The sequence below is a fragment of the Heterocephalus glaber genome, unplaced genomic scaffold (genome assembly GCF_053883595.1).
Source record: "Heterocephalus glaber isolate CG9 unplaced genomic scaffold, H.glaber_assembly_v1.0 deba00001504, whole genome shotgun sequence".
In the NCBI taxonomy this organism is placed as follows: Eukaryota; Metazoa; Chordata; class Mammalia; order Rodentia; family Bathyergidae; genus Heterocephalus; species Heterocephalus glaber.
In genome coordinates this window covers 34,397,555-34,415,603 of record NW_028258324.1, presented here as the reverse complement: position 1 = coordinate 34,415,603, position 18,049 = coordinate 34,397,555, and the positions used below count along the sequence as shown (strand labels likewise).

The following is an 18,049-nucleotide window of genomic DNA, read 5'->3' as shown; positions in this document are numbered from 1 at the left end:
ATCTTCAAAGCTGGAATTAAACAGACTTCTGCAAGCTTTAAAATCCATATTTGGAAAAAATAATTTTAAATTGGAAAACATTTATTTCACAGTAGACCATGACCAGATTTTTACCCTTTAAAAAATTGATCAAAATGAAGACATAATTTATTTGGTTGCATTATTGTTTCAAACACCATGGGCATAAAGTTAAACCACTTTTCAGATCCTCTGTTTTCTTTTTAAATTCTAAATCAACTTCATTCAAACATCTTTTTAAGGAAGACATAATAAGTTTCACACTTAAGTAATCTTAATCCATAATTGTTTCATAAATGCAAAAATTATATCTCATTGATTTTTTTGCTGTAAGGTTGGGGTTACATTAGCATCCCATGCCAAATGCAGAGAGTTGAATGGAGTCCAATTCATCCTCAATTTTGGCCATGTTACAAAATGTGAGATTCATACAAAACAAAGGGTACATCTGCTTTTATCAGCAGTTTCTTACCTTTTATTATTGAGATTTATTTTTAAAATTTGTGTTTCCCAGACAGCATTCTTTGCTGGTCATGATTTATTACTCTCTCAAGTGACCACAGAAACTGTATTCCTGAAGTCATGCAAATTGGGTCAAAAATTATAAGGGGTGAAAATGTCTTTCTTTTACATTATCATTTAGGATATGGAAATATGTTTAAATTCTAGTGTAACTCTTATTTATCTATGAGTAGAAAAATATATTTACTTACCCCAAGATTATATGTAGAGAAACTGAGACATGGCCAAAAGAGATAAAAGATTGTAACTTTTTGGAATGCTATCTTAAAATAAGCTTATAGTTAGAGAAGTATTTACTTAAAAGAGATATTAGCAAGGTCTTGTTCATTTATTCTCTACATTATTAAAAAAAGGATCACAGGAAGTGCTCTTTCAAAATTCTGTTAAAAATTATCTCTTAGCTTTTCAAGTGATAAACTAACATTTGATGTCTACTTTCTTCACAAACACATTGCAGTATTTTTATTCTAAGATTTTAAGAGTAGAAGAGCATATCCTTGTCTGGATAGCATAATTTTAAAAGAATTATTAAATGTATAGTTATCTTGGAATTTATAGGTTACTAGGCAGCTTGACCTTTCCTCTAATAACAGCAACTTTTTGCAAAATTGAAAATTCTATAATAGAATATTTGTACTTCAGAAATAGGCAAAGATTAAAAAAGACTGGAGAATAGTTGCAAGGGAAAAATATCAAAGAATCTATAGTTAAGGAACCAAAATTGATTTCAGATCACTAAGAAAACTTAAAGTATAGTGTTGTGATTTGATCATGTGACATTTTTAAAAAGGGAAATTGGCTTTTTTGGTAAAACGTTAAGCATATCTAACTTCTAGGAAAACTTTTTTGCAGGTTACCAAAGCCCTAACCCACAGTTGTTTACACTGACTAGTTTTTGGATTTTGGACATTTCTAGGACCCCAAGCCATTGTCAATTCTCAAAACAAATTAACTGGAAAAATTAAGGAACCACATAACCTCTGTGACAGTTTGTTTTTCTAATAATTCAAATATTCTAATAATTCAAATATCACATTTAGGTTTTTGACACTTACGTAGTGATAGCTAACATTTGTTTAGCATTTTCATATGCCAGGCATTGCTCAGAATGCTTTACGCTTTTAACTCATTGAATCTTCACACCCACTCTGTGAGGTAAATATTGTTATTAATACTACTTTGTAAATCGAGCCATGGAGAGGTAAATAGCACGTCCAAGGTTCATGATTGGCAGACCACTGTGCAGATTCAAACTCGAGGAGCTTCTCATCCCACTCTCTAAAGCCACCATACTATAGCTGACTACAGCTGTGAGACTGTGTATTAGTACTACCACCTTTCTGTTCTCTGGTGGTAGAATTTTCCATGTTAATAGTTACTCAAAGTAGATCTTTCACATGTGTTGACGATTTGAACAGTCAATATTCTCTTCCTTGCTAGTTCCTTACTTGCCAGTTCTACTTTGCAAGCAGTAAAGAAAGACTTCCCAAACCCAAACACCCAATCACATCTCTTTTTCAAGGAAGATGTTAGGAGGATATTTGAGAGTGTTGTGAGTCTCTAGCAAGGATTGGTTCAGAGAGGCCGGAGCATGGTTAGGATCCATAGAAAAACAGCGTATGGTTCAGATAGGCCAGCTGAACGCAGCAGAAAAGTAGTGCTAGCAGGTCTTTGGTGGCTTGGTCTCAATTATGTCTCTGGGTTTTCTAAAGAAAGTGATTTTTGGGCCGGGGATTTAGCTCAGTGGTTCCGGTGCCTGCCTCGAAAGCGCAAGGTCACAAGTCCGATCCCCGGTACCCAAAAAAAAAAAAAAAAAAAAAAGGAAAGTGATTTTTTTTTTTGACAAGGAGTAGATTTGTAATGGCTAATTTTATGTATCAACCTAATTGGGATGGGCAGTAAAAAAAACAGTGATTCTAAACCCAACAGTCCATGTGAATATTTAAAATGTTATTTTAAAGTTAATATCTAAATTCTGAACAAATAAGATGTGAACATGTACTAATCTGTACATATGATATGTACATGTACTAATTCACCAAAATGACTACAATTATTGTGTATTACAAACTTTGGTAATAATAAAAAATATTTAAAGGGAGCTCGGCATGTAGCTCAATGTGAAGGCCCTGCCTTCAATCCCCACTACTACCAAAAAATTTAAATAAAATATAATATTGGTGTCACTACAAGGAGATATGTGGAGGGAGGGAAATGAGATTGGGGCTTCACAGATGACTTCAGTGATGATAATCTGTTTCATTATTTACACATTCTTTCTCTCTTTTGCATGTATAGCATATATTCTCTAATGTTAAAAAATCATTAAATAATTAATGTATTTACTATATGCACAAATAATAATTCTTACAATAAAATGCTCAGACTTTATCAAGTAACTTATTTTTGATTCATTAAGTCTGCTATCAGATCATATTGAAATGTTTATAATTCAACTGATTGAATTCAACAAATGAGGACATTTATTTATGTTATACAAAAGAGGCCTGGAAGACATGGTGGGTTCAAGGTCTGCTCAGAAGTGCACAGGTCACGAGGGATCTTTGATGACAAGACTCTTTCCATCCTCTCTTTGTCTCCTCAGTATATCTGATGTGGCCCCATGAACATGCTCCCTCATGCTTGTAAAATGTTGGCCACAGTACCAAGCAGTACATCTAGATACAACAAGGTCTAACTAAACAAGAAATGTGTCCTTTGATCTCTTTTTGTTTATGGGGAAAAAAACTTCTAGCACTTTCTATCCTAGAAAACTTGCCCTTTGATTCAGTTGTCCAAGATTAACTCATATATCCATCTCCTATTCACAAAAGAGCCTGAGGAATTGAATTGCTGTCATTTTCACTTTATGGTGGATCCCACCAATGAGAAAGAAGGGGATGGGGTGGGATACCACCATTAAAAGACTGTCGAAAATACCTTCCATGAACTATTAGCTCCTATTTACAAATGAGAAAATTGAGGCTTAAACTAATAAAATAAGATACTGAAATTTAAACAACCAATAAAGAATAGAGGTAGAAATCATACCATTTGTCTCACGATAAAATATGCCAAAACACAAAAATAAAATGAAATATTGGTACATCCATCCTCAAAAGGAGGTCCTTTTTTATTAAGGCATTAATTTTTTTTGCTCTCTTTAGAGTCCCAGAGCTGTGTGCAAGAATGGTAAGGGTATAGTGATGATTTCCCTCAACAATGTCTGCCAGACAGTGCAAATATTCCAGGCACTGTAAATACAAAGAGGAACATGACGTGGTTCAACATTTGAGAGGCAACTGAGGAAAGAGAGTGAACTTGATATATAAATGGCAAGCAAGGATGTCAAGGCTCCCATGGAGATATGGCCATAGGTCTGAGGTGCATAGACAGCAGCAACCAACAGACAAGCAGTGTTGGGGAGGAAAGGTTTCATTTGAATTAATTTGAAGATCTATACAGGATTTCTATTTGGGTTCTCCAGAGCAATAGAACTAATACAATGTGTAGATCCAGATATATGAGGAGATTTAATATCAGAATTGACTCACAATTATGGAGGCTGAGTTCTACAACATGCTGTCTGAGAGCTGCAGAAATAAGAAAGCCAGTGGTATGAGCCAGTCCAAATTCAAAGGCCTCAGACTTGGGAGAGCATCAGAAGACTGCTGGAGTCAAGTCCTGGAATCCAAAGGTCCAAACACTAGGACCTACACTATCCAAGACCAGGAGAGGATGGATGTCTTTGCTCAAGAAAACAGAGAATTCTTCTGCATTTTATCCTATTCTAGCCTTCAACAGATTAGATGCTACCAGCCCACATTGGTGAAGACGGCTCTCTCTCATGCAGCTGCTGATTCAAATGCTAATCTCTTCCAGAAATATCCTCACAGACATACAAGGTATTATTGAAACACATGAAAGTTTAAATTTTTAAAAATTATTACAAAAAGAGATGTTGCTCTTGGTTCTTATTTGTAAAGATGCAAATTTCCAATGATGAATGTCATTATATTGTATACCTAAAATATACCAATAAAATAAAATTTAAAATAAAATTTAAAAAAAGAGATGTTGCTATTAATCCCCTTCAAAACACTCCCCCTTGCTTCAAACACATGTATCTCATCATTCTTGCCACTTTCTGAAGCAGTTCTGGAAGTCCTCTTTTGTGTTTTTATATAGTCTAATAAGAAATACATGCAGCTAGGCATGGTGGCACACGCTTGTAATCCCAGCACTCAGGAGGCTGAGGCAGGAGGATCACAGTGAGTTCAAGGTCAGCCTGGGCTACATAGCAAGACCCTGTTTAAAAAAAAAATACAGTGAATGCTGTTGCTGAGTACTATCAATGGAAAGGCAGGCATGTAAAAACATGGTGTGTCCTCATCTACCTAAACATTTTGCACTGAATCAGAACATCAAGGTAAGTATAAAAGTATAACTAAAAACACTGATTTAAAATGTCATCCAAGTGTAGTGCCAAAGTGCTCTCTGTCATTCCTACATGCAAAAGAGCAGCAATAGGCCTTATAATAAATTCCACAAAACTTATGCTTCATTTTGGCATAATTGATACTACTACTGGTGGCTGTGAGTTCAATTTTAATGAATCAACTATATATATTAAAAACATGTCTTTAAATAGAAATGCACATAAATCAAGATTATGTATTGATCAGTGGACAAAAATATCATGACTAGAGAACCTAACCTAACCTAGGGAACCTAACATTGTTTTTTTCTAGAAGCAGCACTTCAGTGTTCTCCAATTCAGTGTTTGTAATGACTTTATAGAACATAGATACTATGAACAAGAAACACTATATGTGTATATTACAAATACATACATATATAAAGAGAGAAGGAGAGGTATATGAAGTGATACATTATCATTTCACCTGTAGTATGACTATCCAGCAGAGTTCCCTGAGCTGAAATAATTTCCTATTTCCCCGTAGCCTCCAGAGCAGGGTGGACAAACTGTCCTTATTTATCTGACTGATGAATGTATTAGCTAGTTTTCCATTACTTTAACAAAATACTTGAGATAATTAGCTTACAAAAAGTAAAGGTTTATTTTGGCCCACAATTTGGAGGCTCCAGTCCATCCATGACCAACTGGCTTTGGGCTTGTTGTGAAGCAGACCACCACGGTGATAGAGAGCAGCACATCAAAACTGATTACATGGGCCAGGGACTTACTTAGCTCCGTGGTTCTGCTGCCTGCCTTGCAAATGCAAGGACCTGAGTTCGATCTCTGGTACCAAAAAACAAAAAACTGATTACATCATGAGCAAGGGAGCAAAGAGAGAAAGAGACAAAGGGGCGGGGCCCCACAATTCCTTTGAGGACACACCTCTGTCTCCTAAAGCCCACTTCATAGATGTTCCACCACACTCAATAGTGCCACCCTTGGGGACCAAACCTTTAATACATGGGCCTTGGGAGACATTCAACATTCAAATGATAGCAAGGAGTTTCCATGACAAGAGATTTTCAAGGTTAACCATAGGAAAATTTGGAGGCAAACAGAGTCATCTCTCAAAGCCAAAGAAGAGTTGGGCTTGGAGGAGGGTCCTTCCGACAAACCTTTTCAACCCTTGGACCGGAGCTAGTAACCCAGCATTGTTGGAGAAACTGTCAAGAGAACCATTACCTCAAACACTTAATCATTACTGGCCACTCACTACACACTCAGGTTTCCAGGGACACTGAAGCAGAGTCTGAAGCTGCCTGGCAAAGTTCCAGTGAGAAAGCACTAAATGTAAGGTCATTTAGTTTATATTTTTCACAGTTCTTGTTAGTATGGAGGTTTCAAAGAGTTGAACTGTGAAGAAAGATGTTTAAATTAAGAATAGCAAACAAAATCTTTTATTCCAGCAACCTACTATACAATTCTTTTTTTCACTACTATGTTAATTAATAAGGAATAGAAAAGAAAAAAATGTAGATTATAGAGTAAAATCCATGTGTTCTAAATCAGCAAATTCTCAAACTTTCAGACTTAGAATTTAACATAAACTAGTGGTTTTCAATTCTGCACATTAGAATCATCTAGGAAGTTTAAAAATTCTTATGCCTGGGCTTCCCACATTTCAATGAAATTAAGTAGGAATTGGGAAGGGGGCACCCACTGGGCATTCACTTTGTTCTAACAGTTCTTAGAGGATCCTAACGTGCAGCCAGGGCTGAGAAGCACTCACGAGGGGGACAGTGATGAGAAAGGGTCTCAGGAAGCTTCCGAGTTTGGTAGGGAAGAATGCTGTAATCAGATGATGATATTTGCCCTGGGTAAAGGAAAGAAAGGAGGGCTGTAGCATGCAGGGTTGCACTAAATGGTCTTTACCAGCCTTAGACAGGGGAAAAATTCAAACTCTGGAATCAAAGAGATTTTGATTCAATATCAGCTTCACCATATTTAGGACTATTACCCATGCAACTTTAGTCAAGCTATTGTCCCTCTTGACATTGGTATCCTCATCTAGAATAACCTTTTTGCAGGGTTGTAGGGATTATGTGAGGAAGCACATGTCAGGCTATTGGCACATAGTGGATGATTAGCAAAAGGAATCTATTATAACCAGGCCCACATTTTCATATTTGGCCATTTTCTAAGTTACATTCTATTATCTTGATAAAGGCTAACAGAGGAGCTTTATGAGATAGGAGTAACAATGTATAAAGAAAACAAATAACACTAATAAAAATAAACAATGTGGCCAATTTTTCAAACATATAATGTAGTTCAGAGGTCTGCAAATTGTTGCCTGTGGGCCAATCCATCCATGTTCAGTCATTTCTTTACTGTCTATAGCTGCTTTGCCACAACAGAGGCCACATAACCCACTAAGCCGAAAATATTTACTATCTGCTCCTTTACAGAAAAAGTTTGCCAGCCTCTGATTCTAGTTCACTAGTTTTCAGGGTGATCCATGCACCCTTCATGAGACCCTTTGAGGAGATCTGTGAGGTCAGAGCTATTTTCACAGTAATACCAAGACACTGTTTACCATTTTCAGTGTGTTGACATTTGCTCTGCAAGAACATAAAGCAATGGACAAAGAACAAAGCAGTGAGGAGTAAAACAGCTAGTGCTGAGCACATTTCAGGACAATGGCACCAAACTGTATTCATAGTTATAATCTTCACCACCACACATTCACAAGACAGAGGAAGAAAAATAGTCTTCATTTAACTCACTGTTTCTTAGCCTTGGCACTGTCAACATTTTGGGTTAGTGATTCTTAGCTGTAGGATACTTTCTTGTGCATTGTAGAATCTCTGGCCTCCACCTCCTAGATTCTGCCAGCCCCCCCCCTCCCAGTTATGACAACCAAAAATGTTGCTAGACAGTCTCCATATGTTCTCTGGGGACAAAATCACTTATTCTCTGTCTGGTCCCCACTCCTTCACTCTAAGAAGTGCTAATTTAGTTTGATGAAAAAATACAAATAATTAATTTTCTTAAATCTGAACCTTGGATACACATCTTAAAATTCTGTGTGGCTACATGAAAACTATCCACTGGCCAGTATTTCTACTGCATATGAAATACAGAAGTACAGTATTATCTTACAAAAAAAACACTTGTGTCTTTGGCTCTCAGCTAAGGTAACCACTTTTTTCATAGAATAGTTTTCACTTGAAAGAATTATTAACCTATGATTATTAGATTTTGGCTATTTGGTAGACACTATCTAGAAAATGAATGAAGTGAGCCTTCCACCTCAAGCAAAACTACTGATAGTACCATACTATAATCAACCTTAGATATCCATGAGGACTGGTTCTAAGATCCCTGTGGATACCAAAATCTGTAGATATTCAATTCCTTTATATAAAATGGTGTAGTATTTGCAAATAACTGGCACACATCCTCCTGTATACTTTAACTACCTCTAGAATACTTACAATACCTAACCTAAAACAATGTAAATGCTATATAAAAATTGTTATATTGTTTGTAGAATGACAAGAAAAACGTACATATGTTTCCGTGTTAATAGGGAGGATTGGAGGCATTGAAGGGAGGGCAGGGGAATAGGGAAAAAAATAAGAACCAAGATATATCATGTAAAGGTACAAATTCCCAATTAGGAATGTTATCATATTGTATACCTAACATGTACCAATAAACTTAATGAATTAAAAAAAGTGCACATGTGCAATACAGGTAAAGTTTTCCTTCAATATATGTGTGTGTGTATATATATATGTATACACACACACACACACACACACACACACACACACATATATATGCAATTGGTACCAGGGATCAAACTGGGGACCTTGCACTTGCGAGGCAGGCGCCAGAACCACTGAGCTAAATCCCCCACCCTACTTCAATATTTTTGAACCTCAGTTTGATGAAGCCATGGATACTGTGTGTGTGTGTGTGTGTGTGTGTGTGTGTGTGTGTGTGTGTATAACACAGATTGTATTGGTTGCCAATATTAAAATTTGAGCATGGAGTGAAAATTAGAATTTTAGAAAGTTTGTATGTCCCACTCTACAGATGACAGTTTCTCAGTACTTAAAGAGTTTCCTGATGAGTGGTGATATGATATAAAAGAATGTGATGTTTTTAATGTTATATAATGAAATGCATCGACATTTGGAAGATATGCCTAACTAAAAGTAGCCAAAAGACCAATGCTTAATGTTACAAAATCATACACAGGTAAAAAGATCAAAAACAAACAAGAATTTATTCCTGTGGTCTTTATTTTTCAGTTGTCTAATATTGTTGTCCTTTAATTAATAATTTCTCTTCAATTAGCTGCCCAGTTTATGGAAGCACAAACCTCTGTTCCACACACTCATGAGTATTGTATCATAGCAGAGCTCAAAAACCAACTTAATCTATTGACTAGTAGATGTATCCCACATCCCCAAGAGCTGTGTGCCAGTGCAATTTTACATGAAATAAATCTTTGAAGATCAAGTATTAAATACTAGGAAACTCTACTACTTCAATTTGTTCTGTAGTTAATATTTCTTGTAAAGCAGGTAATTCCTTTGCAACTACATACTTCATTTGTAATGGCATATTTTGGCACATAAGGCTTACACAGATGAGACATACACACACAGGTGTACAATCTATAGGCTCAGTTCTGTGCCAGTTTAATGAATGATGAATGAGAAGAAGTCTGTTTAAGAGACTTGACTGGCACGTGTAACCATTAGAGAATTGTAAGTGAAAGGGGAATTGTGAGTACCTTAAAGGCAAAAACATTCCCGTATTCATCTTTGTCATTTAGAGTCTAACACAGGCATGCTATAAGCATGCAATACCTATTTGGTGATGGAATAAAAGCTTGAGTAAGCCAGTGATTAAATGCAATCAAGCACAGGCAAGGTAATGAAAATTCAGACAGAAGGGGTCACTAGGGACAGCTTCAGGAAGGAAACAGCAATTGTACCTTGATGGAAATTAAAGATTCAGATGCTGGAACAAAAAGTAACAGGGAATTTTGAATAGAAGTGTAACTTAGATCTATGCATCTATTCACTGGAATGATTTTGAGCACCAACCTCCAATATATATTGATTTATAATTATATACAGTATATTCTACTGCACTAATAGGAAATTTTTACATAGACACAAAAGTAATATTTTAAAAGAAATTATTCTGATGGGCTTTCCTTTGTATGTGATTTGTTTCTTTTCTCTAACTGCTTGTAGAACTTTGTTTTTATGTTGAGTTTCTGGAATCTTAACAATTATATGCCTATGTGTAGATTTTTTTTGATCAAGGCTATTTGGAGTCTGATATGCCTCACTTACCTGTATGTCAAGCTCTTTTCCCATGCTTGGGAAGTTTTCTGCCATTATTTCTGTGAAAAGTTTTTTTATGTCATCTGCACTCTCTCCTCTTTCTTCATTGAGCCCCATCAGTCTTATGTTATTCTTCTTTGCATCATCTAGCAGCTGCTGGATTGATTTCTCATGTTCCCTTATAATTTTGAAGCAATTTTTCTTTTCCTGGTTATTAATTGCAATCTTATCTTCTGTATCTGAAATTTGTCCTCACATTGGCTCATTCTGCTGTGTAGACTTTCAATGAAGTTTTTCATGTCCTGGAAATCTATTTGCATCTGTTTTATGATTCCATTTGTTTCCTATGTTGGGATTCCATCATGTTCCTGAGCTCCTCTCTAGATTTATTAATCATGTCTTGCACTAGGGGCACAATTTCTCCTGTTATCTGAGACATTATTTCTGATTTCATTTTTTCCAGATCCCCTTTTGTTGCCAGTTCAGAGAGTCCAGGTGTTGAGTATCAGAGTGTTCCATCTCATTTCTCTTTGAGGTTGCTGTAGGTGATCTGGAAGTCTGGTTTGGAGACTTATTTACATGTTTTCTCATTTCGACGGAGGGGCAGGGCTGTTGGTGCCTGCACGGATTACCTCCTCTGATCTGAGAGAGGTGGGACAGGGATCAGGAGCACCAGTAGGGATGGTGGCCCAAAAGCCCTTTCCTGTGGGCTGGGAGCAGTGAGAGGGATGGTGGCCGGGAAGCCCCTTCCTCTGGGCCAAGAGCAGTGGGACAGCGGCTCAGAAGCCTCTACCTCTGGGCCAGGAGCGGCGGGACTCAGTACCGTGGTCTGGTGGTCCGGTGTCCTCTGCATTTTTGTAGTGTAGAACCAGGTGGCTGTACAGAGGAGCAGGGGGCAGGGCGGGGGGGGGGGTGTCCAGTGGATTGTTGCCAGGGCACGGGCTGATTCGGCGTGTTCTGCACGACTCACGACCTCGGTAGGGCTGATTTTAAAAGAAATTAAAGATGAAATGCTATTCTTTTCCTAGTTTGTGTTTATTGGGATGTATTAATATTTCCATTGGACACAAATCTGCGTTTCAAGTAAGCATTTGGTAATTTTGAATTATTCTTTTTCATAACTTCTCAACATGTTGGCTTAGATCCTCAAAGTATGTCTTATGAAGAATTTACATTTTTATAGATGTCTCCTGATCCACTTTTTGTTGCTATTTTCACAAATGCCGGCACTATATTCATATTACCTTTATTTCTTTGAAGGAACTTATTTCAATTACTCGTAAGAATTAACTTGATTAAAGCTAGATAATGAAATCTCACTTTTTCCAGGTACATAATATGTTGAAATATGAACAAATGCATGAGAATACCCTGGAAAAATGAGGTAAATGTTGCATTCAGTAGGACTTGCGGCCATCATCTAACACCCAGCTGGGTTGAGTGTCAGGTCAAGGTTCACTTTAAGACTATTGACCATCCCTTCCCATGCAGGGGCAGTTAGCAAGTCACATAGTTGGAAAAGGTGATGTATGGGTTCAGATCACTAATGAAGTTGAGAGGTTTTGGCATGTTAAGATAGGTTAATAAGAATATTTTCATATTGTTAAGAAAGGAGTCACTTGGGTTGGGGATGTAGCTCAGTGCCTGGCACCTCTGAGGCCTTAGGTTCAATCCCCAGCAAGGCAAAAACAAAACAAAACAAAAAAAAAATAGTAACTGGGAAAATGTTGCTTTTTATGTTTGTCTTGCAAATTGGTGTTTGTGGGGATGTAAAACCTCAAAGAAGCAGATTCAGAGGAGCTATGAATGAAACTTATTACATATTTAGCAGTGACTAGTCCCTTCAGTTAACTTTGTATGTAATTGTCACCTGCTAGTTGTGGGATTCTGATTTCGTTTTGTTTTTTTTTCCTTTATTGGTCTTGGCAGGTGAGAGCCAGGAGCTGCGTGGTGTACCTGGTGAGCCAGCTGGCCAACATGGAGCATTCATTTCACCATATTCTCCTGCTAGAGATCAAGAGCATCACTGACACCTTCTCCTCCATCCTGGGTCCTCAGAGCAGGGACATCTTCCGCATGAGCAACAGCTTTACCACCATTGCCAAGCTCTTGTGTAGACAACTGGAAAATACCAAGACTGTTAATGACAGGTAAGAAGGAGTTCCTACCTCTGGGAGCTGTAGGCAGCCAGTAGAGGTGGAGCACAGATAGGCATCATAAACTCTACTCATGAAAGTTTCCCAAAAAAGCCAAGCCCACAACTGAACAGAGAGGAACTTCTGAATAAATTATAGTACTTGCCAGAATTTTTTCTACATGGTTTCTGTGGAAACTAAATATAATCCAAGAATTCTAAAAGGTGTATATAATATGGTAAGGAACCAAAAGGTAGTACAAATCATAATGCCATATAGCACTCATTTATTTATTCAACAAGTGTTTGTTAATGTTTGTATATACCAGGAAAGTAGACATATATAAAGAGCTAGAACATGTTCCTTGTATCCAAGAAGCTGATTGCCCAGTAGAGGAGACAAATATAATTACAGAATAATGGCATGTTATGCTGATAGACGTAGTTCAAAGAGTTTGGCGAACTCTGAGAGGAGGATACTACTTCCACATGGGCAGAAGAAGGAATAGAAGCTGAGATCAGAGAAGTTTCTCAGAAAAAAGTGATTTTTTTTTAAGAGTAGAAAAATCTATTAGGGAATACGACTAGCTCTTGAGAGACAGAAGGTGTCCCAAATGAGTTGCCAGTGAGTCCACTTTTCTAAGAAAGTTTATAGAGCACAATTATGAAGTGAATACAATGTGGGTCAAAATTATAATCAACCAATATGTTACAGTTGAGTGGGCCAAAAATAATCCAATATCTTATGTACAACAAAGAAAGAATTTCCAACCATACACCTCATAGTATGTAGTAGGTAGCTACATTTATTGAAGATCATGGGATGGTAACAGGAACAGGGAGAAGGGCAAATAGAAAGAGGGTGAAAGAAAAAGATACTCAAATGGGAAGGGGAAATAGGGCTCAAGCGTGAAAGGGGACAAAAGGGGTCCTTGATATCTCAGGATTCCAGTATTAATAAATCAGACACCTCTGATCCAAGGTGCCTCTCGTTGTCTCTCTGTCTGATGTTAGCAATCTGTGCAACCTCCTAAGCTTAAGCCTCGATAATCATTAGGGTGGTCCTAACTTTAAGCTTGGATAATCATTAGGTGGTCCTAACCTTAAGCCTGGGTAATCATTAGAGTGGTCCTAAATTTAAGCCCAGATGATCATTAGGATGGTGTGGCATTTACAGTTGAATGAAAAAAAGGGAATGACTCAACTCCTTTCTAACTATACTAAATAAGATTATAAGTATAGCTGTTTGGCTATATTGATACAACAGTAGCAAGGGGATATGGATGACATCATTAACCTTGGTCAATAATCTATAGTCTCAGTCTTGTCTTTAGTCTTAGTCTTAGTGTGTGGGAGAGGATGGTCCACCTCTAATGAGATAATGGTTTATTTATATGGAAATCTCAAAAGGGTGCTACCAATAATCTCAAATTTAAATTTATCCCTTAGGGAAGTATGTAAATCTGGCCATTGTGATTAATCTTCAGATGTGCCTCCAGCCACAGTTCTAATGTGTTTTCATCTTCTGCACTGAATCATTTGAGGGCCTAGCCCTATCTGACTGCCTATACTATTTCTACCTAATTTAGACATCTATAATATTCCACCCACCCGAAGAAGTATCCCTAACTGCAGTTCGGGGAGAAGGAGTATAGTTTCCATCTAGCCGATTCAAACTGAGAAGGGTTGGTATAGGGGAGACCACAGTCAGGAGCCTTCTCCAGAGAACTAATCTAATGGGCCTTAAATAGAAGTCATGTTGCAGTTTAGCAGTTATGAACTCCCTTCACCAGGTTGATCAGGTGGATCCCACTAAAAGGAGCCTGGCACATTTGTTGTTAGTTCCATCTGCATGATCACTTGGAGTTTGGCAGCTTCTAGGAGAGAATAAGCAAATTTTCCAAAAACTTAAACCATACAAAATCAAAGCAGGATCACAAGAATGGAAAGGCAGATTTGGAAAAGAGTCATGCTCTTAAGGGACATTGCTCTTAAGGGACTAGAATAGTGATTGTGAAAAGTTAGCTCTTAGACTCCTCTACTGATGGAGGTTATCAATAAGTCTGATATTTCTTGTCAGAATTATGTGTAGTTTTAGCTGTAAGAAGATAGTTTTGGTGGTTTCAAAGGATAAATTTAGCTAAGGAATCCAAAGACTGCAGCACCAAGGAGCATAGCCACCCACAGCATAGAGGAGGTGAACCTTCTGGGCCACCATACACCACCCCCAGCACTGAGGTGACCTGCGTGAGCCTGCGCAGGCACACACACACACACACACACCCATTGAAAAGAGGAGAAATGTAACAAGTCTCAAAACCAGACTTCTAGATAACCTGAAGCAACCCCAAAGGAAAACAACATGGAACAATCTAATACTCAATCACCTGGACTCCGTAAACTGGCAAAGAAAGAGGCTCTGGAAAAAATGAAATCAGAAATAATTTCTCAGATAATAGCAGAGATTCTGCCCAAAGTGCAAGACATGATTAATAAATCTAGAGAGGACACAGATAAAAAAGTAGAGGAGCTGAGGAACATGATGGAATCCCACCATAGGAAACAAATTGAATCCATAAAACAGATGCAAAGATTTCCAGGAGATTAAAAACTAAATTGAAAGTTTATGCAACAGAATGAGCCAATGTGAGGACAGAATTTCAGATACAGAAGATAAGATTGCAATTTTTAATCAGGAAAAGAAAAACTTCTTTAAAATAGTGAGGGACCATGAGAAATCAATCCAGCAGCTGCTAGACAATGCAAAGAAGAATAACATAAGACTGATTGGAGTCAAAGAAAAAACAGGAGAGAGTGCAGATGACATAAAAAACTGTTCACAGAAGTGATGGCAGAAAACTTCCCAAGCAGGGGAAAAGAATTTGACATACAGATAAGTGAGGCATATAGGACTCTAACTAGCTTTGATCAAAAAAAACTCTACACATAGGCATATAATTATTAAGATTCCAGAAACCGAACAGAAGAACAAAATTCTACAAGCAGTTGGAGAAAAGAAACAAATCACATACAAAGGAAAGCCCATCAGAATCACAGCAGACTTCTCAACACAAACCCTCAAGTCAAGAAGAGCTTGGAGTGACATACTCCAAGCCCTAAAGGAAAACAGCCTCCAACCCAGACTGATGTACCCTGCAAAACTATCTCTCAAAATTGATGGAGAAATAAGATATTTTCATGACAAAGAGCACCTGAGGAACTTCATGAATACCAAACCAGCATTCCAAAAAAATTTTAGACAATATCCTAGGAACAGACATTGAGGATCACAACCCCAGGAAGCCCAGCAGAGTGAATCCATCTGGCAGGACAAGAAATTAAATGCAAAGGAGGAGAATCCAACAAAAGGAAAAAATCTTGACAATGATAAGTCAATACATTTCAGTTATAACCATCAATGTTAATGCTCATAACTCACCAATCAAAAGAAATAGACTGGCAGAATGAGTAAAGAAGCAATATCCAACAATATGCTGCATACAAGAAACACACTTAATTCAAAAAGAAACTCATAGACTGCAAGATAAAGGGTGGAAAACAATACTCCATGAGACAGGAACCCCAAAAAAAGCAGGAGTAGCTATCCTCTTGGCAGATCAAGTAGATTTCAAACCAACACTGATTAAGAGAGATGAAGAAGGATACTACATCCTTGTAAAGGGAACAATCCAATAGGAAGAGATGACAATCATAAATATCTATGCACCAAATACTAGCATGCCCAACTACATAAAACAAATGCTAACAGACATGAAAAATCAAATAAGCACTAATACAATAATAAAGGGGGACCTCAATACCCCACAGTCAAAAATAGATCAACTAGACAAAAAATGAGCAATGAAATACTAGAAATCAATCAAACTCCTGAACAAATGAATTTAACAAATGTTTAGAGAGTGTTCTACTCCAAAAAATCCAAATACACATTCTTTGCAGCTGCACAGGGGTCATTCTCCAAAATAGACAACACACTCGCTCATAGAAAATGTTTAAGTAAGTGCAAAGGAATTGAAGTTATCCCCTGTATATTATCAGACCAGAGTGTGGTGAAATTGGAGATCCATAGCAAAAGAAACTCAAAAAATTTCATAAACATGTGGAAATTGAACAACACACTTCTGAATAACCAATGGGTCACAGAGGAAATTAAAGAAGAAATCAGACAGTTCCTTCAATTAAATGACAATGACAATACAACATATCGGAATCTATGGGACACAATGAAAGCTGCCTTACAAGGGAAATTCATAGCAGTGAATACGCATATTAGGAAAACGGAAGGAGCCCAATTAAACAACTTGATGTTGAACCTCAAGCTTCTAGCAAAAGAAGAGCAGGACAACCTCAAAGCTCATGCAAGGGAGGAAATTATAAAGATCAGAGGAGAAATCAATGCAATGGAGACTAAGAGAATGATATAAAAAATCAATGAAGCCAAGAGTTGGTTCTTTGAAAGAATCAACAAAATTGACAAACCTTTAGCCAACTTTGTCAGAAAAAGGAAAGAAAAGGCCCAAATCCATGCAATTAGGAATAAAAAGGGTGAAATTACAACAGACCCAGCAGAAATCCAGAGGATCATCAATACCTACTTCCAGAACCTATATGCCAATAAGATGGACAACACAGAAGAAATGGACAGATTCCTAGATACCTATGAATTACCAAAGTTGAACGAAGAAGACCTAAAAATTCTAAACAACCCAATATCAAGGAATGAAATTGAAAATGTAATTAAAAACTTATCATCTAAGAAAAGCCTGGGTCCTGATGGCTTCACTGCTGAATTCTACAAGACATTTAGAGAGGAATTGCTGCCACTACTGTTTAAAATCTTCAATGAAATTGAAAGGGAAGCAATACTCCCCAATTCATTCCTGGAAGCAAGCATCACCTTGATCCCCAAAGCAGACAAAGACCCAACTGAAAAAGAGAAGTATAGGCCAACCTCACTTATGAACATAGATGCAAAAATCCTTAATAAGATACTGGCAAGTAGAATGCAGAAGATCATCGAGATGATCATCCACCCTGACCAAGTGGGATTCATCCCAGGAATGCAGGGATGGTTCACCATATGCAAATCAATCAATGTAATACACTATATCAATAGAGCCAAGGACAAAAACCATATGATTATCTCCATAGATGCAGAAAAAGCATTTGACAAAATCCAACATGCATTTATGATAAAAAAAACTCTACAAAAAATTAGAATAGATGGTCTCTACCTCAAACTGATAGAAGCTATCTATGAAAAAGCAACAGCCAGCATCATACTAAATGGTCAAAAACTGAAATCCTTCACACTCAAATCAGGAACAAGACAAGGATGTCCACTATCACCACTCTTGTTCAATATAGTTTTGGAAACATTAGCCACGGCAATTAGATGAGAGAAAGAAAGAAAAGGAATAAAGATAGGTAATGAAGAAGTCAAATTGTCATTATTTGCAGATGACATGATACTCTATATAGAAGACCCCAAGAACTCCACCAAAAGTCTTCTAGACTTAATAACCAAATTCAGTCAAGTAGCTGCTGACAAGGTCAACACAC

General features: G+C 37.3%; 1 protein-coding gene across 13 annotated transcripts in view; it reads left to right on the top strand.

The window, feature by feature from the left end:
* Veph1 (ventricular zone expressed PH domain containing 1) overlaps positions 1–18,049 on the top strand; it is a 297,176-nt gene that overhangs the window by 111,594 nt on the left and 167,533 nt on the right. For all 13 annotated transcript variants that reach the window (XM_087186416.1, XM_087186418.1, XM_087186419.1 and 10 more), the window contains one exon: positions 12,262–12,482. In XM_087186416.1, the coding sequence (XP_087042542.1) occupies positions 12,262–12,482 (221 nt within the window). The remainder of the gene's footprint in view (positions 1–12,261; positions 12,483–18,049) is intronic.